At 43.1% G+C, this 23,665-nt stretch overlaps 1 protein-coding gene across 4 annotated transcripts in view; it reads left to right on the plus strand.

Moving 5' to 3' along the window:
- Window positions 1-377: 377 nt before the first annotated feature.
- The window catches only part of LOC309326507 (angiogenin-2-like), a gene marked incomplete at its 5' end in the record, with an annotated part of 56,094 nt that continues 32,806 nt past the window's right edge, over window positions 378-23,665 (plus strand). The window contains one exon of one of the 4 annotated variants that reach the window (XM_081835320.1): window positions 378-635. Coding sequence is in view for 1 of the 4 variants with exons in the window: in XM_081835318.1 (XP_081691444.1) it covers window positions 2,050-2,089 (40 nt within the window). Of the gene's footprint in view, window positions 636-2,024; window positions 2,090-2,853; window positions 2,879-23,665 lie in introns of those variants that run through there. The other 3 variants (XM_081835318.1, XM_081835324.1, XM_081835321.1) reach the window with 3 other exon arrangements.

Genomic DNA, 23,665 nt, shown 5'->3' on the forward strand with positions numbered 1-23,665 from the left:
ATTGTAAATAAACATGTCATAAAACTGCCAGAGACTCATTAATTCTGGAAATGAAAGGTGTTTCCCTAGATGACAAAACACTAGCTTTTAAAAGATATTTTTTTCCCCGTTTACCTACAGCCCATGCTTAAAAATAAGGCAATTTGTAAAACTTAGGCAAAACAATTTGTGGAACTGGAGCCAGAGAGAGTAGAACCAACTACATCTAGTTTTGTCCCATTTCCCATGCACTCACTCCCCGCCCTGAATTCTACAAGGCCAACCCTGAATCTGAGAAGGAAGTTGACAACCAGGGAAACCCCCTGGGCTGGCATAAGAAAGGAGGCAGGTGATGGCTGACTGGGGTCAGGTTGCATTTGTTGGGGCAGTGATCCTTTGATCCTAAAGGACCAGCCTCCACTGGTTTCTGCTAGCACCGTCAGGGACTAATCTGATTGGTGTCCTGAGAATTCCATTTGGACCTTGGGGAAAAGTCAAATAGAATGGGGTCCTCCAAGCTGGCCGTGTGCCATAGGCCAGAAGCGGTGGCCCCCATAGAATAAAAAGCCAGGCAAAGCATTGACAGGGTGTCATCTGGAGCTGCAGGCAGACAGAGAGGAGCAAGAGAGAAGACTGGAAGCTATATAAAGGAAACAGTAATTTATTGGGTATGATTGTTGTTGCATAAGAGCGTAACAGTTATTGAAAGTTGACAGCAACAGTGGATCTATTTCAGTTTATGAGAGGTGGGAGTAAAAATCTATACAGAATTAACACTGCAAACTTTAAGCACATTATACATAAATGAATCGTGTGTAGGACTGCCATATCCAGAAAGAAAAATTTTTGGCATTTTTTACAAATTAAGTTTTTGAGCTGTTTTTAAGGAAATTCACCCAAATCAACATTTCTGACATGGGTTGTCATGTGCCCAGATTTTCCTGGACATTTCAGCAAATCCCACTCAGACACTGCCAAATCCCAGCTGTGTCCGGGAAATGCCAGGTGTATGGAGACCCTAATCTTGGGTAAAGGAAAATGTCAGAGAACATTACATGCTTGTAGGGCTTTTCTCAGCCAGAACTGGCACCTCTCATGAGGGCACCATTGCCATTTAAAGAGAAGAAAAAGAAGAGGGGTTCATGATGAGTTCTGGCACCTCTTTTTCTAGAAAAATAGCCTTCATGCTTGGGAAGCATAAGTAGAATGTAAAACATGTTGCTGTGTTCCAAGGCCCCCATTCTTGTCCACCTAAGGGACAATAAACACACAGACATGAGTGTTTTGGTTTATGGGTTCCAGTAGGCCACAACTTTATTGGTTACAGATGTCAGTGGTTTGGCTTAGGCATTGTGTGAAGCCAGGCTATATCTTGACTCCTGCCTGTCTGCTGGGAGTCCATCTAAGGGTAAACCACCATTAGGGGGTGCCCTATGACTTACATCAACTAGGGACACCCCGAGGGATCCCCGTAAGGGTTGTGACATGGCCCTAGCCCACATCCTGGCTTTGGACAGAATTCACAACCCCGGATCCCTTTAACAGGATACCGTTACTGAGGAGGGGCAGGCGGAGGCTACAACTTCCCCTCCATACAAACAAAGGCTAACTGCCACTTGAGCCCAAAGGGCTTACCGCCAACACCCTCACACCTGCAACCAATCCCTGACACACTCTGAAGTGTCATTCAACAGGCTATCATTGCCGACATCAGAAAGGTGTACCCCATCACTGCGAGACAAGGCTTCCTTGTCAAAGGGGAAGACAGGTGATTGCTTTCTTTCTGGCTCTATTAATGGCCAGAAAGGAAAGTTTAGACTAAGAAACCACAAACTCAGCCCTCCAGGTCTTGAGGGACTACAATTCCCATCATCCCAGACCACAAGTCCTGTTAGCTAGGGATGATGGGAGTTGTAGTCCCAAAACATCTGGAAGGCCAAGTCTGGGGATGCCTGGCTTAGACCATTGTTTAAGCTTTGTTAAAGCTGCCAACCGGGAAAGGTGAGCAGACTTATTATAAGGGGAATACTTTTTTTAAAAGGGGGTGAAAATACAGCATTAAACCTCTAGATGAGGGAGCTGTTGTGTGTCCGAATTGCAACATGCAAAAGTGACTCCGATTTAGGTCTCATTAAATGCTACTAGGCAAGGGGAAATTACTTAAACTGTATGTTTCAAAGTTCCGTTTATTGAAAAGGCTATGTGAAAAAATTGATGATTGAAGGAAATTTTAATAAAAGTTTGCATGCCTACACATTAGAGTGAATATGCCTCCCTCCCCCCACAATCAGCAGCCCCCAAAGATTTAACTTCCATGGACACTGAGGTGGGAGCACCCAATCCTGAATATGGCAACTTCAGGAAACACCCCAGACGAACCCCTAAGTAGTAGATATCTGCCTCTTGGGTCTTCAAGTGAGTCTTTAATAACAAGGGAGAACATTCATGCTATAAGCACTGTATCCACTGTAGAGAATCAGGATTAGCCCTGATCAATATAGGTGGATGAACACTTTCCCATGCATTGCATGATGTAATATGCCTGTCTAGAGTGAGTAAAAATATTCATGTCAGAATATAGACAACAGCTATGCCATCAACCTGTTGGGTACACCATGCATCCTTCCAGAAAAACAATATATGGGAACTACTATAACATTCAAGATCAATTAAATTAGACCTTCATGTTTTCTACTAATGATGCTTCATTTCCATCTCCTACTAGGGGGGAAAATAGGCTTCCCAGGACATCCTGTAACAATTTTCCACATATCATCATCCACCATAGCTGAATTCTCTCTATATAAGGTGTCTCTTCCTGAACGATGCTCAGAGGCATATACGAGCGAAAGAAGATATTTCGATCCACTCTTTGGGAGACCAATTTCTATTACACTAGGTAAGAAAAAGGCATCAACATGCTCATCTAGGAAGCTATGTTCATTGTTTTGTTCAGGAGTGGGAAAGGTGGCCTAGAAGGCACACTGCAGGCAGGTTTTAAATCAGCCTTCTTTTGAATAGCTAAACTTTGTCTGTCATTTCTTTTCTTCCATACTTGATTTCAGTTTTCCCCCGTCTTTGATAGAATAAACCTTTCCCATGTTTAACAACACTTTTCTCCTTGTATCCCCCCCCCCCCCCGGAATTTTATTTCTGGATGAAGATATTCATTTTTGTAAATAAATATTTAACCTTTGTGTGACTCATTCTCCTAAGTATTAATCATGGCAGCCATATTCTTTACCTGCATTTCACTGGCAGCCAATCATCTTTGCGCACAAGCTCTCTGACAATAGATGTGGTGGCTGAGCTGTGGATTGGCTGCATCAGTTCAGAGTACAGAAGTCTGATGATAACAGCCATGTTGAAATATTGGTTACAATGCTTTATCTTGAATTTAAATATTGCTATATGCAGAATTTGTTTAATTTTTGGAGGAAGATTAAGTCATGTAAGTACCACCACCCCTGTACAAGGAAGCCCAGTATGCTTATATACAAATGTCCATTTTGAGAAGGTATGAACAGCAGAAAGTAGGAAGTAAAGCTCTACGTACATAGAAATGTAGCTTCATTGGAAAAAGCTACATTCCTAGATTTAGGATAATTTTACAGCTGCCCATTTCAAAGGTGTTTACATTTATCTAGAAATGAAAGTAGATGCCGAGTCATCATTGGGATGTCTCAAAGAGAAAGCAGGGTCTGACTTGAATAAATTTTATGAATTTCTTAGTTAGTCTGTTTGACTTTAAAGATGGGCACAGAGGTCTGTCTTTTTCTTCTTCACTCATCCCTTTGTCCTTTTGTATCATTACAATCTTCAGCCTGCGAGTAGGGACTACCTTTTTTTCAGTTGGTTGTACTTATGCTGCCCTGGGAGTCAAACACGGTTCTATCTTTCTGGCAATAAAAATACATTGGCAATAAAATCAATAAATTGCTATTATTTCATGACAACCTGAAGCAGCTCCCTGAGGAGGCCACCACACTCTGACTAAGGTTAACAATTTGGCACTTTGGGAATCTCAGTATGCTAATTTGGAGAACTCGCGTCTGTTTATTTCTGCTGTTGTGACATGAAGAATAATGGTGTCATTCATTGTCTTTGCAGAGGCTGATTTTGGTGTGATTTTTGAGGTGCTTATTAGTCTCTGGAACTTAGTTTTATTCATTTCTTCAATCTGCCTGTCAACTAAACTGTAGTTTCATAGTTGTAATGGGGTGGAGGAAGAGAGATGGGAATGGGGAAGGGCCACAACTCAATGCTAGACAATAAAGGCGTACCTTGGATCCCAACGCCTTGCAAGTCAAACACTTTGGCTCCTGAATCCTGTAAACCTGGAAGGGAGTGTTTTGGTTTGCGAACGTTCTTTGGAACCCAAATGTCTGATGCAACTTCCCACCTTTCGATTGGCTGCAGGAGCTTACTGCAAGCAATTGGAAGATGTGCCTTGGATTCTGAACATTTTGGAAGTCAAACGGAGTTCCGAAAGTGATTCTGTTTCACTTCTGAGGTACCACAGAACTGAATTAGATGGGGCAGTGTCTGACGGCAGTATTAGGCAGCCTCAAAACTACCTAATGAGGGAATTAGGATTACAATTTGAGCAAGGCTGTCATAGCCCTTTTCAGATTTTCCCTTGAGATTTCCTGGGAAGTGGGTTATATAATAAATCTAAAGGGAAAAAGGGAAAGCATGAAAATGCTCTATTGAACTTTACACCGTTTCCTGTTTTTTCTGCGCAGAACAACCACCAAGAGCCACAGCGAGCCATGGCTGCCAAGGGGCCCTGTCCTTTATGGCTGCTCTTGGTTTTGCTCTCCTGGATGGTGCTGGAGACTGAAGCCTCCTGGGATTTCCGGTCCTTCAAACACGAGTATGTTGATTACCCAAGGCCTCAAGTCAAAGATTACTGCAACTATTTAAGAAGCAAAGGAGGCCGGAAATTTGGAGTGCAACATACTTTCATTCATGTCTCTGACCAAGATCTTAAAGACATCTGCACTTTTAATGGCTCACGAGTAACTGGTCCCATGAAGAGCTCATCTCCTGTTCCAGTCACCGACTGTATAAAATATAAATTCAGCTACTACACTTTTGACATATCTAGGAGAATTTCCCTTTCATGTAAGAATGGATACCCAATTGAATTAAGATAATGAATGCAAAGGTTGCACAAGCAGACTTCTGCTCAGGCAACAAACATCCACTACCATCCTCTCCGACACTCACTAGCCCCCTACACTTCCCCCCTCCTGCACTGCATCCCTCTCAAGAAACCTGTCAAGATAGTCCCCCAATCCTCCAGGGCAGGTCTGGGCAAAGGCAAGAGGATTGCAAGAAGGCAGAGTTGAAGAAGTCCTTTTACATAAGCAAATATGTATTTTACCTGCTCACAAGTCACAATTGGATTGCCACCAGGATTCCTTCCTTCTTGTGGGTGAAAAGGCCACTCTGATCACTTTGGGCCTCCACTGTGTCCCACTGCTCATCTCCTACCTCGCTTTTCATCATATAAAAGTATGATCTCATCCTTTTTCTCATGATTCTTGCTGCTGTGGGATCAAGCAAATGTGTGTGCGTCTTAGGGAGCGAATGCAGGCTGTGCAGCTACCACAGAAGCCGGAACATCAAGAGGGATTGCTGCTTTCACCACAATGATCCCTCTTGCTGTTCTGGCTTCTCTGATTCAGAATATTTTTTTTCTTGTTTTACTTCTCCAAACACTAGGTCTTCTTGTGGTCTGGTGCGTCTTATACAGCAAAAAATACGGTAAATGAATCTTGGGTAGGACTGCCATATCCAGAAACAAAAGTTGTTGGCATTTTTTTACAAATTAAGTTTTTGTTGTTTTTTTTTAAAGTAATTTTTATTGGGTTTTTACATTTTATAACAACAAACACACACACAAAGACAAAAACACACAAATACAGTTTCATACCCTAATTTTCTTAACCCACTTTCGTTGACTTCCCCCCACCCCCTCCTCTTATATCCCAATTCCAATACTTAATTCAGCAAGTTCTTACCCAACGTCTTAAACATATTCATATTACTTTTAAAAATTTAATTCTTTTTGTTTATCTATATTCAACTTATCCAATTCTCTTATAATCATTAATTTCTTTTTTTTATAAGGTCGATCTAACTTCCCTTCCACAAATTTTCCCTTTATTATATTAATTATAGGTCACATTGACCAAATAAAACAAATCATAACATTTAATAATTCTATTCTCTCTCCCCCCCCCGCCCCGGTTTCTGTCCCTTCCCAAACAAATGTCCAAAAAACAAACAAAAAAATAGTTCTTAGCCCGGATTCCTCACGTCTGAGGCGTCTAATTCTCCGTCCGCCCCTCTCTGCCAACTATATTGGTAGTCCTCTTTGTTGGTCCTGAGACCCCGAAGGAGTTCAGTCAGGGTCACCTCATATTTTCTTTCATCCAGAATGTTAAGAAGTGTTTGCTGCGAAGGATCATCTACTTTTCCGTACTCAAGAGGAGAGTCCCGATCATGTTGCTTTATTCTTTTTAGTTTTAATATTCCAAGTACTCCAGGGACTTCCCTCTTCTTCTTTCTCATCTTTCGCAAGTTTGTAATCCAAGGGTCTTCTTGTTCAAACTCTAACAATGTAGATTCCTGGTTGATATTTTCCACTTGTAGTGTCTGCACTCCTTCTTTCTTCTCTGTCAATTCCAAAAGCATCTCTTCCTGCTCAGCTGCAGAGTTTTTATCATACATCTCCTTTGTGCATTCAGCAGAGTTGTTTGTTTCAGAATTCAAGGTCATAAATACTTTGCTCAAAGCCGTACTCTGCTCTTGCAGGATTCCCACGAGAAAGAACATTTTTTCTATCTCCGCCAGTAATTTTCCCTCTGCAGCCATTGTAATGTCACTGATTCCCCCTAGGGGGCTTTCAGTTATTTAGTAGTCCTTTTCCAATAATCTGTTACTTTGTTATAATCAATACTTTGTTTCCAATCGCCTCAGTTCAAATGTATCACCTTTGGTTCAGAGAGTTATTAAATAACAAAATTCTTTACTTTATCCACCCGTTTGACAGCTTCTTTGACAGCTGTCAAACTCCTTTCACTTCTTCCTCCGGCACCCAAACAGGACACTCCCGGGTTTTGGGGTGGATTACACACAAAGTTCCAAAGTTCCTCCCTTTCTCTCCAGCACAAAATCTTCTTCTAACAAATTTGTGAAAAAATTTTAAATCATCAGAACAGCATTCATTCCGCCTTAATTCTCCGTTCCTTGCTTTAAATCGTCTATAAGTAGAGGGGGTGCGGACTTCCCTTTAACACATCCCCCGATCGTGCCGAATTCAAAGGATAAAAATTTTTAAAGTCCAAATTCTACTACTCACGGGTCCTTTGTTATCCAGTCCAAATTTTGGGAAGAAAGTCAGCGCTCTCCGGCCATGGCTTGCGGCTTCGCTCTACTGAAGTAGCGGTCTACTCTCAGCACCACGCCACTCTCCGTACCCTCTCCGTAGCCTTTAAAAAGGCTCTTCGTGGGTCGGGGAGGGCGCTTAAGGTGCCCACCAAGTCACCAAGTCCGCAGGCTTCCGCGCCTGCGGTTTCTGAGGGTCCCCGTGTCGCCGGCACGGCAAGACCCGTCCACAGCAGAGCCGATTCCCTCCGGAGCTTGGAGGGAATCCGCCATTAGCCGTTCGCGCTAACCCGGAAGTGCGACACCAAATTAAGTTTTTGAGCTGTTTTGAAGGAAATTCACCTAAATCAACATTTCTGACACGGGTTGTCATGTGTCCAGATTTTCCTGGACATTTCAGCAAATTCCACTCAGACACTGCCAAATCCCAACTGTGTCCGGGAAATTCCAGATGTATGGCAACAACAACAACAACAACAACAACAACAATAATAATAATAATAATAATAATAATAATAATAATAATAATAATTTATTATTTATACCCCGCCCATCTGTCTGGGCCTCCCCAGCCACTCTGGGCGGCTTCCATAAAAACCAGAAATACAGTAAAATATCACACGTTAAAAACTTCCCTGAACAGGGCTGCCTTAAGATGTCTTCTGAATGTCAGATAGTTGTTTATTGCTTTGACATATGCTGGAAGGGCGTTCCACAGGGCGGGCGCCACTACCAAGAAGGCCCTCTGCCTGGTTCCCTGTAGCTTTGCTTCTCACAATGAGGGAACCGCCAGAAGGCCCTCGGCGCTGGACCTCAGCGTCTGGGCAGAATGATGGGGGTGGAGACGCTCCTTCAGGTATACTGGGCCGAGGCCGTTTAGGGCTTTAAAGGTCAGCAGCAACACTTTGAATTGTGCTCGGAAACATACTGGGAGCCAATGTAGGTCTTTCAAGACCGGTATTATATGGTCTCGGCGGCCGCTCACCAGTCACCAGTCTAGCTGCCGCATTCTGGATTAGTTGTAGTTTCCGAGTCACCTTCAAAGGTAGCCCCATGTAGAGTGCATTGCAGTAGTCCAAGCGGGAGATAACTGGAGCATGCACCACTCTGGCGAGACAGTCCACAGGCAGATAGGGTCTCAGCCTACGTACCAGATGGAGCTGGTAAACAGCTGCCCTGGACACAGATTTGACCTGTGCTTCCATGGACAGCTGTGAGTCCAAAATGACTCCCAGGCTGCACACCTGGTCCTTCAGGGGCACAGTTACCCCATTCAGGACCAGGGAATCCTCCACACCTGCACGCCTCCTGTCCCCCCAAAACAGTACTTCTGTCTTGTCAGGATTCAACATCAATCTGTTAGCCGCCATCCATCCTCCAACCGCCTCCAGACACTCACACAGGACCTTCACCGCCCTCACTGGTTCTGATTTAAAAGAGAGGTAGAGCTGGGTATCATCCGCATACTGATGAACACCAAGCCCAAACCTCCTGATGATATCTCCCAGTGGCTGCATGTAAATGTTGAAAAGCATGGGGGAGAGGACAGAACCCTGAGGCACCCCACAAGTGAGAGCCCAGGGGTCTGAACACTCATCCCCCACCACCACTTTCTGAACACGGCCCCGGAGGAAGGAGCGGAACCACTGTATGACAGTGCCCCCAGCTCCAGCCCCTCAAGACGGTCCAGAAGGATGTTATGGTCGATGGTATCAAACGCCGCTGAGAGATCCAGCAGAACTAGGAAACAACTCTCACCTTTGTCCCTAGCCCGCCGGAGATCATCAACCAGTGCGACCAATCTTGGGTAAAAGAAAATGTGAGAGAACATTACATGCTTGTAGGGCTTTTCTCAGCCAGAACTGGCACCTCTCATGAGGGCACCATTGCCATTTAAAGAGAAGAAAAAGAAGAGGGGTTCATGATGAGTTCTGGCACCTCTTTTTCTAGAAAAATAGCCTTCATGCTTGGGAAGCATAAGTAGAATGTAAAACATGTTGTTGCGTGCCAAGGCCCCCATTCTTGTCCACCTAAGGGACAATAAACACACAGACATGAGTGTTTTGGTTTATGGGTTCAAATAGGCCACAACCTTATTGGTTACAGATGTCAGTGGTTTGGCTTAGGCATTGGGTGAAGCCAGGCTATATCTTGACTCCTACCTGTCTGCTGGGAGTCCATCTAAGGGTAAACCACAATTAGGGGGCGCCCTATGATTTAACTTCCATGGACACTGAGGTGGGAGCACCCAATCCTGAATATGGCAACTTCAGAAAACACCCCCCAAAGGAATTATTTCACCTCCACGAATCTCCAACAGATACAGTGGTGCCTCGCAAGACGAAATTAATTCGTTCCACAAGTCTCTTCGTCTTGCGAGTTTTTCGTCTTGCGATGCACGGTTTTCCATAGGAATGCATTGAAAATCAATTAATGCGTTCCTATGGAAACCGCCTTCCCCCGACCTCTTCTGGCGGGCGGCATTTTAAAATCGCCCGGGACAGCGGAGGACTTCTCCGCTGTCCGGGCGATTTAAAAGCCCCTGGGAAGGCAAGCAGGGGGGACAAAGACTTTTGCCCCCCGCCTGCCTTCAGAAGAGGTCCAGGACAGGCTTTGCGGACCTCTCCGCAAGCAGCGGGAGCGCTCCTTGCGGAGAGTTGCCAGCGCGCCCAGGCTTCGCAGCCCCGCCGCCCGGCTTCGGGACATCGTTCCGATGCCAGGCAGCGGGGGGAGGCTTTCTTGCCCCGCCGCCCGGCATCGGGATGATGCCCCGAAGCCGGGCGGCGGGGGGAGGCTTTCCCGCCCCGAAGCCGGGCGGCGGGGGGAGACTTTCCCGCCTCGCCGCCCGGCATCGGGGCATCGTTCCGAAGCCGGGCGGCGGGGGGAGACTTTCCCGCCCCGCCGCTCGGCTTCGGGACATCGTTCCGAAGCCGGGCGGCGGGGGGAGACTTTCCCGCCCCGCTGCTCGGCTTCGGGACATCGTTCCGATGCCGGGCGGCGGGGGGAGACTTTCCCGCCCCGCCGCCGGCTTCGGGACATCGTTCCGATGCCGGGCGGCGGGGGGAGACTTTCCCGCCCCGCCGCCGGCTTCGGGACATCGTTCCGATGCCGGGCGGCGGGGGGAGGCGTTCCCGCCTCACCACCCGGCATCGGGGCATCGTTCCGATGCCGGGCGGCGGGGGGAGACTTTCCCGACCCGCCGCCCGGCATCGGGGCATCCTTCCGAAGCCCGGCGGCGGGAGGAGGTGTCCCCGCCCCGCCGCCAGGCTTCGGAGGAGGTCCGAGGACAGCGGGGAAGACGAGCTGCGCTTCCCCACTGTCCCGGAGATTTCCCTATGGGCTGTCGTCTTGCGAAGCAAGCCCATAGGGAAATTCGTCTTGCGAAGCGCCTCCAAAACGGAAAACCCTTTCGTCTAGCGGGTTTTCCGTCTTGCGAGGCGTTCGTCTTGCGGGGCACCACTGTACATGTTTTTCCTAAAATGCAAATGAAATACTAAGCACAGGAATTTGCATATCTGTCCCTTGTAAATGTAGGTAAATGTACATTTTCTCTGTCTCTGGCCAGAGGAGGATAGAACCAAGAGACCCTCTTTTTCGTCATCCTACATTAAATCTGCTATATCTGTCTCCCCTCTCTATGGTTTAGGGTCATAGGTGGAGCTCAGATTCATTCATTCAGTCCCTTGCTCAGATCTCGCTTCAGCGAGAAACTTACACGGTATATACAAATATCCTATCTCTTGGCCTCATCTCCCTGACCCTCAACAAAGGGTCTAAGCTTCTTGTCTTATGTAGCATAATGCCAGAGGCATGGTGGGTAATTAATACAGTAGTCAACATCCGTAAGGTGGATGATGTTAATTATTTCACCGCCCGCACTTGAAGGTGGATGATGTTAATTATTTCCGTAAGGTGGATGATGTTAATTATTTCACTGCCGGCACTTGAAATTTGTCCCGTTGTCAAAAACATAATAATAGCCAAAATTCTACCTACTTGTGAAGGGTGTGCACAAATGGAGTGGTCATGCTCTATAAAATGCATTGTGTGGATACTATCCTCCGTAGACTGTTGTTGCATGACAGTGGTCCCATACTGTCAAATGCTGACTCTCCACATTGTCGTTTATCAAGTAATGACTGGCAAGTGTCAATATTCACATGGATATGTGATCATGACTAGACACGATCCATCACATTTGCACATGAGAATTTGAAAGGATATACAGTGGTACCTCGGGTTAAGAACTTAATTTGATCCAGAGGTCCATTCTTAACCTGAAACTGTTCTTAACCTGAGGGACCACTTTAGCTAGTGGGGATTTCTGCTGCTGCCGCACCGCTACCACACGATTTCTGTTCTCATCCTGAAGCAAAGTTCTTAACCCGAGGTACTATTTCTGGGTTAGTGGAGCCTGTAACCTGAAGCGTCTGTAACCCGAGGTACATTGCAACCTTATTTTGCTAATGCAAGTACGTGAAGTTTTCAGGAAGGGTAAAGCATTAGGAGAGATTTGTGAGGGTTCCAGTTCCATTTTGGCCCAGAGAGTTGAAGATGAGTTAATCATGTGCGTCAACTGTTTTAATTGGAAAGCCTTGGAGTACATCTTATGATTTGGGTGGTGGATACAGCTTTTACCTCTAGAAATAATATCTTAATACAATAATAATGCTTAAGAATACAGTATAAAAAACACAAAACACATACTGAAAATAAGAACCAAAAATAAATAAATAATCAATAATCCCCCATCCCATGAGTTGGGCCTGGAAATGAGTGCAGTTGGGCTTGGTGTAATATGACCGAAGAATCTTGCCCTGGCCACCAAGTTCTGCACTAATTGAAGATTCTGAATTGTCTTCAGAGCTCTGAGTAGAACACCTGACAGTAATCTAACCTAGAGGTTCCCAGAGCATAGACAATAGTAGTTAGGCTGTGTCCAGATAGTCATAGAGCTAGGCCATCAGCTGAAGTCAATGGAAGGTACTCTGTGCCACTGATGCCACCTTAGCCTCAAGCGACAACAAAGCATCCAGACGTACCCCTAAGTAGAAGATATCTGCCTCTTGGGTCTTCCAGTGAGTCTTTAATAACAAGGGGGGACATTCATGCTATAAGCACTGTATCCACTGTAGAGAATCAGGATTGGCCCTGATAAATATGGGTGGATGAACACTTTCCCATGCATTGCATTATGTAATATGCCTGTCTAGAGTGAGTAAAAATATTCATGTCAGAATATAGACATCAGCTATGCAATCAACCTGTTGGGTACATCATGCATCCTTCCAGTAAAACAATATATGGGAACTACAATAACATTCAAGATCAATTAAATTAGACCTTCATGTTTTTCTACTAATGATGCTTCAATTCCATCTCCTACAGGGTGTAAATAGGCTTCCAGCCTTTGTCCCAGGACATCCAGTAACAATTTTCCATGTATCATCATCCACCATAGCTGAATTCTCTCTATATAAGGTGTCTCTTCCTGAAGGATGCTCAGAGGCGCATACGAGCGAAAGAAGATATTTCGATCCACTCTTTGGGAGACCAATTTCTACTACACTAGGTAAGAAAAAGGCCTCAACATGCTCATCTAGGAAGCTATGTTCATTGTTTTGTTCAGGAGTGGGAAAGGTGGCCTAGAAGGCACACTGCAGGCGGGTTTTAAATGAGCCAGCTTTTGAATAGCTAAACTTTGTCTGTCATTTCTTTTCTTCCATGCTTGATTTCAGTCCCCCCCCCCCCGTCTTTGATAGAATAAACCTTTTCCGTGTTTAACAACACTTTTCTCCTTGTATCCCCCCCCCCCCCCGGAATTTTATTTCTGGATGCAGATATTCATTTTTGTGAATAAATATTTAACCTTTGTGTGACTCCTTCTCCTAAGTATTAATCATGGCAGCCCTGTTCTTTACCTGCATTTCACTGGCAGCCAATCATCTTTGAGCGCAAGCTCTCTGACAATAGATGTGGTGGCTGAGCTGTGGATTGGCTGCATCAGTTCAGAGTAAAGAAGGCTGATGATAACAGCCATGTTGAAATATCGGTTACAATGCTTTATCTTGAATTTAAATATTGCTATATGCAGAATTTGTTTAATTTTTGGAGGAAGTCATGTAAGTACCACCACCCCTGTACAAGGAAGCCCAGTATGCTTATATACAAATGTCCATTTTGAGAAAGTAGCAGAAAGTAGGAAGTAAAGCTCTACGTACATAGAAATGTAGCTTCATTGGAAAAAGCTACTTTTCTAGATTTAGGATAATTTTACAGTCATGAAGGGTGCCCATTTCAAAGGTGTTTACATTTCTCTAGAAATGAAAGTAGATGCCAAGTCATCATTGGGATGTCTCAAAGAGAAAGCAGGGTTTCACATGAATAAATTTTATGAATTTCTTAGTTCGTCTGTTTGACTTTAAAGATGGGCTCAGAGGTCTGTCTTTTTCTTCTTCACTCATCCCTTTGTCCTTTTGTAGCATTACAATCTGCAGCCTGCGAGTAGGGACTACTTTTTTTTCAGTTGGTTGTACTAATGTTGCCCTGGGAGGCAAAGACTGTTCCTTCTTTCTGGCAATAAAAATACATTGGCAATAAAATCAATAAATTGCTATTATTTCATGACAACCTGAAGCAGCTCCCTGAGGAGGCTACCACACTCTGACTAAGGTTAACAGTTTGGCACTTAGGGAATCTCAGTATCCTAATTTGGAGAACTCACGTCTGTTTATTTCTGCTGTTGTGACATGAAGAATAATGGTGTCATTCATTGTCTTTGCAGAGGCTAATTTTTGTGTGATTTTTGAGGTGCTGATTAGTATCTGGAACCAAGCTTTATTTATTTCTTCAATCTGCCTGTCAGCTAAACTATAGTTTCATAGTTGTAATGGGGTGGAGGAGGAGAGATGGGAATGGGGAAGGGCCACAACTCAATGCTAGACAATAAAGGCGTACCTTGGATCCGAACACCTTGCGAGTCAAACACTTTGGCTTCTGAATGCTGTAAACCTGGAAGTGAGTGTTTCAGTTTTCGAACATTGTTTGGAACCCAAACGTCTGATGCAACTTCCCACCTTCCGATTGGCTGCAGGAGCTGCCTGCAGCCAATTGGAAGCTGTGCCTTGGATTCTGAACATTTTGGAAGTCAAACGGAGTTCCAGAAGGGATTCTGTTTGACTTCTGAGGTACCACAGTACTGAGATAGATGGGGCAGTGTCTGACGGCAGCATTAGACAGCCTCATAACTACCTAACGAGGGAATTAGGATTACAATTTGAGCAAGGCTGTCATAGCCCTTTTCAGATTTTCCCTTGATATTTCCTGGGAAGTGGGTTATATAATAAATCTGATGGGGAAAGGGAAAGCATGAAAATGCTCTATTGAACTTAACACCGTTTCCTGTTTTTTCTGCGCAGAACAACCACCAAGAGCCACAGCGAGCCATGGCTGCCAAGGGGCCCTGTCCTGTATGGCTGCTCTTGGTTTTGCTCTCCTGGATAGTGCTGGGGACTGAAACCTCCAGGGATTTCCAATCCTTCAAACACGAGTATGTCGATTACCCCTGGACTGAAGTCGAAGATTACTGCAACTATTTAAGAAACAAAAGAGGCCTGACATATGGAAAATCACACACTTTCATTCATCTCTCTGACCAAGATCTTAAAGAAATCTGCACTGTTCATGGCTCACCCTTCACTGGTTTCATGCCGAGCTCATCTCCTGTTCCAATCACTGTGTGTTATAGAGCTAAGTTCAGCTACTACGCTTATAAACTTAATAGGAAAATTTCGCTTTCATGTAAGAATGGATACCCAATTGAATTAAGATTTTGAATGCCTTTGCTGCACAAGCAGACTTCTGCTCAGGCAACAAATATCCGCTACCATCCTCTCTGACACTCAGCAGCCCCCTACACTCCCCCCCCCCCCCGTCTGCACTGCATCCCTCTCAAGAAACCTCTCAATGTAGTCCGCCAATCTTCCAGTGCAGGTCTTGTCAAAGGCGAGAGGACTGCAAGAAGGAGGAGTTGAAGAAGTCCTTTTACATAAGCAAATATCTGTTTTACCTGCCCACAAATTGCCATTGGATTGCCACCAGCATTCCTTTCTTCTTGAGGGTGAAAAGGCCACTCTGATCACTTTGGGCCTCCACTTTGTCCCACTGCTCATCTCCTACCTCGCTTTTCATCATATAAAAGTGTCATCTCATTCCTTTTCTCATGATTCTTGCTGCTGTGGGATCAAGCAGTTATTTGTGGTATCCCTGGTTGCTTATTTAAACCCGGCCACTTTTCTCACTCTTCCCCCTTGTGACTCAGATAAGCAGACATGGAATATATATTTCTTATATACAGCTTTGTTCTTTCCCCCTATTTTCCTCTGTATCATTCTATTTCTTTATAACTGAAATTATGTCAATAAAATAAGAACACTGAAAATCCATGAAAATGTCTGTGACTTTCTGGTGCACTTCCATTTGTTTTTCTCACAGCACTACCAGTTCTGTGTTTTTCTCACTCACCAAAATAATGTTTCCAAATTCCTTCCAAGTACCAGAATTTTAGTTTTCAAGTTGTATTGGCTACTATTACTAAAAAAAAACCAACCCAGATTTGAGCACCAGCAGAAGTATCAGGTCCTCCTGCTCCCTACTTAATGAAAGGTGTCTCCCTGGAAGACAAAACACTAACTTTTTAAAGAGATGTCTGTTCAGATTTTGAAAGCTGTGCTATGTGGATTATAGACATGGCCTCCTCTCTTGATGTTTTGACCCTGTGGTTCAGCTCCAGAGCCCAATGTGGATCTGTATGAACATTTCATCCCCATTAATGTAGGGAGGTACACCTGACATCCTCTCTACCTTGCTCCAGATCTTTTCCCCTGGGTCCCAATCCTACCATTAGGGACTATGCAAAGGTGTTTGTGTCTCTCTGTGTTTGAAACACTCCTAGTAGGAAATGTCCAGGGCAACCCTGAGATAGGGAAGATGTCACAGGGATGCCACAAGACCAGCCAATGAAAATCTAGACTTTGCTCCTGTGTGAACAAGCCTTACAAAACTACAGAAGGAAGGCAGGGATTGAGCCTAGTGTGGCTTCATTTGATGGGGTGTTGGTGGCTATGCCCCATGCAAATGAGGAATGAGGAGGATGTGCCATCCAGTGTAAGCTGGAGATAATGGTGGGACATTCAAGTGGGGCTCAGAAGTATTCACAGCCAGCTTATCTGAATCACAAGAGAGAGGGCCAGGAACACAGAAAGGTATTAATTCACAACCGGGAACCATGGCCGTTGCAAGATGGGCTTTGCGGAAATGGCTTATACCAGGGTGGACCTTGGTGCCTGGTAACTCCCTTCCAGCCTGTGGCCAATGGAAAGAAGATGAGATATTGAGCAGAAGGCAGCCTACCTGTTAACGGAATGCTTTCCCAATGCCAGAATCAACCTCTATAATGATTGGCACCAATAATAATGAAAAATAAATGTGGCTATGTTTTACCCACTATGGGTCACCAATAGTAAATACATTAATGTAGCAGACCGTAACAACATTTGCTTTAATAGCATGTCGGCAACAATCTGTGAATGAAAATATTACTGGCTGCCAGCCCATAAACTAGGTTTTTCTGTGGTCTTGCCTAAGTTCTACAGGTTACCTCGTATTTAATTATGTATGGGCTGTAGCTAAATGAAAACATTAATTCTGAATTATGATTGCTGAATCATAAATGTAGAGAAGAAAACTTGATATAAAGAAACTGTAGTCTCCCCTACTCCCACACTGTCTTTTGCACCAGATGAAGTGTTAACTCAAGTTCAAACCTTAATGACCTTCAAGCTGGTTCTGTTCTGCAGTTTGTGATCTCATTACTTCCAGCACATTAATCCAGATTAAGCTCTTATTAACAGGAGAACATGTGCTTCTTAATGGCGGCGTTGGAGGGTTTTTGGCAGGCGAAGTGTATTTGCACAATCTGTGAATGAAAATATTGCTGGGTTTCCCCAGCAGAACACGAGGTTTTTTGCGGTCTTACCTAAGTTCTAAAAGTGACCTTATTTTTAATTAAGTATTGGCTAAACAAAAGTATTAATTCTGAAAATTAAAGCCTGTAACCTCAGACATTTTGGCATCCATTGTGAATCTAGCAAGATAAATGTTGGTGTCTGTTCAGGTCTTCAATCTGGTTACGTGAGTCATGTTCTGGGAAACCACTGACAGGAATTAGCTCCCAGTACAAAATGCAAATAGATTTCCTTCAGGTAAATATGGCTGCTGTTTTTTTATTAGTACACATCCATGTTTAGGAACACAGTACATTGATTGGTAAGTCCAAGCACGAGTATTTCCAGATATAGAAGGAGCCTTTTCCTATAACATGGAATCCAGCTCTTTTGACTGATGCATCCTGGGTTGACTTGCGATTGCATGATTTGCCTCAAATAGTGTAATGATCTCAGGCAGGCAAGCAAACCCTGATAAGAATTAACGAGTCTCTGGCAGGTATATGACATGTTTATTCACAATTAACATCCAGAGAGCAACTCCAAGCTTGCCACTCTTACCTACGAGTTGGTCAATTGAGTCCCCCTCCCTTTCACAGCATGAAGGGCGCCAAAGTCCAGTCCATCCTCTCTTGTATTTCTGTTGCATTTTAACCCTTTCAGCTCTTTTGTTTGGAGAGAATGTGGGTGAACTCCCCTCCCCCCCACCATGAAACAAAGAGCACTCTTAATGCTGCCTCCTTCCTGGTTGCATAGCAACCTCCAAAATATCATCTATCTCCTCCTCTTCTGCTGCCTTCGAGCTTTCCAAGTGTGCTGCTCTATCTCAGTCTGGTTACTCTTGATGAAGGGGGGTTGAACTAACCCACTCCTGCTTTGTCTGTGGCTGCAGTCCCTCATCTCCAGAGTCAGAGTCTTCCCAGGCATTCGATTCAGTCACATCCTTGACAAGTAGGGAGAAGAAGGACCTGAGACTTCTGTAGGTGCTGAAATTTGGGGGTTTTAGTAGAGTAGCCAATACAACTTGAAATCTAAAATTCTGGTTCTCAAACTGTTTGGGAACAGCAATTCCCTGTAAATTGCCAACTGTCGATCCATATAAACTCTCTTGACTGTAATAGCCTTGATAAGAGATAGCCATAAAGGTGTTTTCCTTTCCAGCAGATTTTTACATTTCTCCCAAACTCTACATAGTTTCTTCCTAAGAGTATGGTCCATACATTTTTTATAAATTTTCATCTTCCCATACTAAAGACATGCCTGCCTGCCTGCCTATTTTTAAGTCGAGGATGTCTGCATTATCCATATATATATAATTTTGCATAATATAATCAATTACACCTTTTGTCATTCTTTACAATACATACTATATATATATGTCTATACCTATCTATCTACATTCCTTATTTATAATGTTGTACTGTATTTGTACCATTCTGACTTCCCTCCACCTCTGCTCAGCTTCCAATGTTTTCCATTCCTTTAATATTGTGTTAAAGAAGTTAAATACATATTCCCTATTAGTCACTTTTCAACCTAATAGCTGCTCTCATTTTGGCCAATTCTAGAAATTCACAGAGCTTATTTTGCCACTCTGCTACTGAGGGGACAGCATCCCCTTTCCAATTTCTAGCTATCAGTATTCTGGCTGCAGCTGTGGCCCATAAGAACACTTTTTTCTTATCACCTGGATGTCTCTTGAAACTATACCTAATAAAAATGCTTCAGGCTTTTTCTCAAAAGATGTTTTAAACATCTTTTTTTTAATTCCTCATGAATATTACTCCAGAATTTTTTTTAATTTTCCCACATCCCCATCATACTTGATACATCATTCCCTCTACCTCATGACATCTCCAGCACATATTTGATTTTAATCTGTATATTTTGGCTAGTCTGACAGGGGTCATATACCACCTATACATCATCTTCATCAGGTTTTCCCTAATTGTATAGCATGCAGTACATTTAATATCCTGCTTCCACAATTTTTTCCATTGCACCATCTGAATATTATAGCCGATGTCCTGATCGATGTCCAGCCCACCTGATCATCACCTCCTTTACTTCCTCATCCTTCAGTTCCTACTCTAACAATAATTTATAAGTTTTTGATAGTACTTTCTTTGTATTTTGTAATAATTTTATTTGTAGTTACGATTCCTCTTTCCAAATCCATTTTTTTTATTCCAATTAAAAATGTCATTTAATTGGTAGTATTGCAACCAGCCAGTACAGTGTTGTTTAACTTCCTCAATGGTTTTCAATTTTAATTGACCATGAAGTTGCTGATATGTAGCCCAATTATTCTCCCTATATTTCTTCTTTACCGAAAATGCCTCCAGAGGTGATACCCACCACGGTATCTTGGGTTCCAATAAAACTTGATATTTTGTGCACACTTTATACAATGATTTCCTAATTATATGATTTAGAAACCCTTGGTGTACCTTAACTTTCTTATGGTGGTAGCTTGGTTTATGAACTTAATCCGTTCCGGCAGTCCGTTCTTAAACCAAAGTATTTTTAAACCAAAGCATACTTTCCCATAGCATATTAATTTATGAGCAGAGGGCGATGTTTATGTTACAAATTTATTGTAATGTATGATGTTGGTCTTTTGTTTTTGTTTTGCTTTGGTTCTTGTCTTTTTTTGGTAAGTTTTGGCGGTTTTAAATTTGGAGGTTCAAGTACATTATGGTGGTATGGGAAACTGTCGTGGACGGGCCAATGGCCGTAATAAAGATCAATCCAATCAATCCAATTTCCCATAGCAGTGGGGAACTCAATTTACAAATGGAACACACTCAACAGGAAGCGGAACATGTTCTGCTTCCAAGACAAAGTTCACAAACCAAAACACCTACTTTTGGGTTTGCAGTGTTCTTATTCCAAGTTGTTCATAAACTAAGCTGTTCTTAAACCAAGATAACACTGTATATACAAGGTACGCATGCCATCCATACTGATTATTCCATCCCTCTATAACTAGTATGTCTGTATTGTCTAACAGTATCCAATCTCATATCCAACATAGGCATGCTGCCTCGTAGTATAATATTAGGTCTGGGAGAGCAAAGCCTGTCAGGAGGTCCTACACACAAGTAGGAGTCTGGCAGAGACACATGCCTGACTGGCGTGTTCTTTCCCTCCTGGTTTGTCATTTAGGATATCAAAAGTCTTTCACCTTCAAGAAGTCTCCACCCAACTGGTGGATCAGACCCTTCTGTGGTGTAAACATATCCTTGATGACGTCTAGCACCTCTAGCCTTGCTTCATGGCACCTTTGGAAAACGCTGAAGATCTTCCTGGCCTTTGGACTTTGTCCAAACTTCCCACAGGAATAACTTTCCACTGCTTCGAACTCAGCGCCACCACCTGGTGGTTGCAATGATGGTTGGGATGCCTTGGCAGTAAAGCCCCCTTGCTCCTCCTGTGCTGGAGATTCCTCCCCCATTACAGGAAACATCGTCCTTGCGCATTTTTCCTTCAAATGCCTCCCACTGCATTGGGAGCTTTTGGTGTCAGGAAAACAGCTCTGCGTCTTTACACCCAAGACGCCTCCAGAGCTTAGCATGACCGTTTAAAATAAATATTGCCTAATGTTATCCCTTTTATTCCCTGGTCTTCTTTAATGTCCTGATTAAGTATTTCCAAAACCATGATGAACAATAAGGGAAAGAGTGAGCATCCCTGCCTTGTTCCTTTTTCTATTTTGAAAGATTCTGTCATTTCGTTGTTAATTATTTAGGTTTTTTTCTTCCATATATTGCTTTTATTCCTCTGGTAAAACACTCCCCCATTGCCATCAGATATAATAATAATAAATTTTATTTATATCCCGCCCTCCCCAGCCAAAGCTGGGCTCAGGGCGGCTAACAACAATCAAAATAATCCAATGATTCTAAAAACATTTCATTATAAATAGTTCCATAACTTTTTCCAGAAATTTCCTTGATACGTTGTCAAATGCCTTCTCAGCACCTACAAATATGAAGGCTGCTTTTTTGCTTGGTTTCAAGTCCAGATATTCAATTATTAGTGTTCTCGTATTATTATTCATTCGTCTCCCTGGCAACAATCCGGCCTGATCTTCATTGATGATATGCTTCAGTACTACTTTTAATGTACTGGCCACGATTTCTGTATAAATTTTGTAATCATTGTTGACCATTGGTCTTTAGCTAGCATTTCGTCATTCATGTATATTTCCTTTTTAATTTGTTCCACTCCACCCCCAGGTAATCCATTCTTTTAACCAACACAATCCATTCTTTTAACCAACACAAACAGGCTGCCTCATAATACATTTGCAGGTCTGGCAGGGAATTGCCTCCTCTTTGTTTTATCATAATGTTATGTTTAATTCTTGGCTCCCCCCCCCCCCAGCCAGATGAATTTAGAAATATCCTTCTTCCATTCTTTGAAGCAGCCTGAATTATTTAGAACTGGAATTTATTGGAGAGAATTTTAAGCACCCTCGATGGCATATTACACCTCCACTCTTCTCATTCGTTGCTATCTTGCTCTCAGAGTTGTGCTTAATTCTCTTTCCCCACTTCCTGCTTCACCCACTTGGTGACACACTTGAGTGCCCCCCAAGGGGTTTCTTATTATCAAGCTGATAACTATTTATTATTCATTATTACAGTTTTCTCTATTTTCTTTAAAAAATCTGCACCCCTAAGAATTTGGCAACCAGGGAAACCAACCCTGTGGCCCTGCCCATGCTACACCACTGCTTAAGGGGAAGGTATGGGATTTTGCAGATAACTGGGAATGAATGAATGCATGAATGAATGGAGAAAGAGTTTGTTGGGGGTATGCCAGTCCTTGAAGTAATAAAAACCTAGGTATAGGTATCTGTGGTTTTTTCCTGTGTTTGTTTTATTTATGGTAAGCTTCAGAGAGTCCCAATTCTGTGGGGAAGGTGGAATGTAAGTAAGTACACAAAGAAACAAACCCAAAACAAACACACTAAAATATGTTTTTTGGGGGGGAGGTTATAGGCTCCCCCCCCCCTTGTTTTTATTATGTATTTCATAGTTTTCTTTTGTATTTTTCTGCAGTGACCTGCCCTGAGATCTTTGGATGAATGGTGGTATATGAATTTAATGAATTAATCAATCAATTAATAATTATTAATAAAAATAGCAATGCTGGCAAAACAGAAAACTGAAGACTCATGGAAGTTAAGCTTACTCTCCCCAAAACATTTTAAAAGATGTGCTTGGACCTATTAGGACCCCCTTTCTCCCCCTTTTGATGGGACCAAGGAAAATGGACTTTTGCAGAAAGGAATCTCCCACTCATGTTTTCCCCTCTCCTGACTGTGAGACTTTGTATACTTAAGCCAGAGTTTTCTGAACGAACAAGAATAAAACACACTATCTTGCTTATGCAGGGAAAATGTTTATTTTAGCAAAGTCAGAAAGGCCTGTAAAGTCACACATTGAGGAAAATAAGCCACAACATACAAAATACAAAAGCTATGTAAAAACTAGTTAACATGAATGTTGCAAAGGGGATTTAAGGACTTGGCCAAGATGGTGGGCCCAGCTCAAGTGAAATCTTGATATTTCCTGGGGTTTCTGGACCCTGCTAGTTGCTGGTCCTAGATGAGGAACACAGCCTTTGCTGGAGCCATCCTGCGTCTTCTGGAACTCAACCTGCAATAAACTGTTGCATTGTGGAGTGCTCTCGTTCATTGATCTAGGCAACCAGTTGTTACATTCTCCTACTCCATTTTGCCCCCATGCCAGTCTGTGGGAACGTCTTGAATTTTGCTTTTACATCTTAGGCTGTGGTTTTCCCCACCTAAGATTTCTTTTTGTACATCTGTACATGTTGGAGTTTCATAACGGATGTTGAGAAGTGCCCCTCATTTCCCAATAAGTGACTATTTTTCTGAGGACAATCCTGTCAACATAAACCAAGTAAGTTTATTGCTTATCTGAGTCACAAGGTGGAAGAGTTAGAAATGAGGCTGGATTTTAATAAGCAACAAGGGACATACATTGTACATACATGTCTGCCCTACTGGGTTCTATTTAGGATAAAATGGTCTTATTGGAGTAAAATATAACAAAATAAACAAGACTTCAGCTATAATATCAGTTGCTTCAGGCATCTCTTTAGAAAATTATTCAATTAAAAGGCATCTGAAAAACTAGTCACACTTTTCTTTTAAAAATGTGTTCGAAAGCAGATTGATAGTCAATCAAAAAATGGTGCTTTTAGTAAAAAATGGGGTCTTCCTAAAGAAAGCTCAACAATTTGAGGGT

This window comes from Podarcis erhardii (assembly GCF_964252035.2).
Source record: "Podarcis erhardii genome assembly, chromosome: 13".
Lineage (NCBI taxonomy): Eukaryota > Metazoa > Chordata > Lepidosauria > Squamata > Lacertidae > Podarcis > Podarcis erhardii.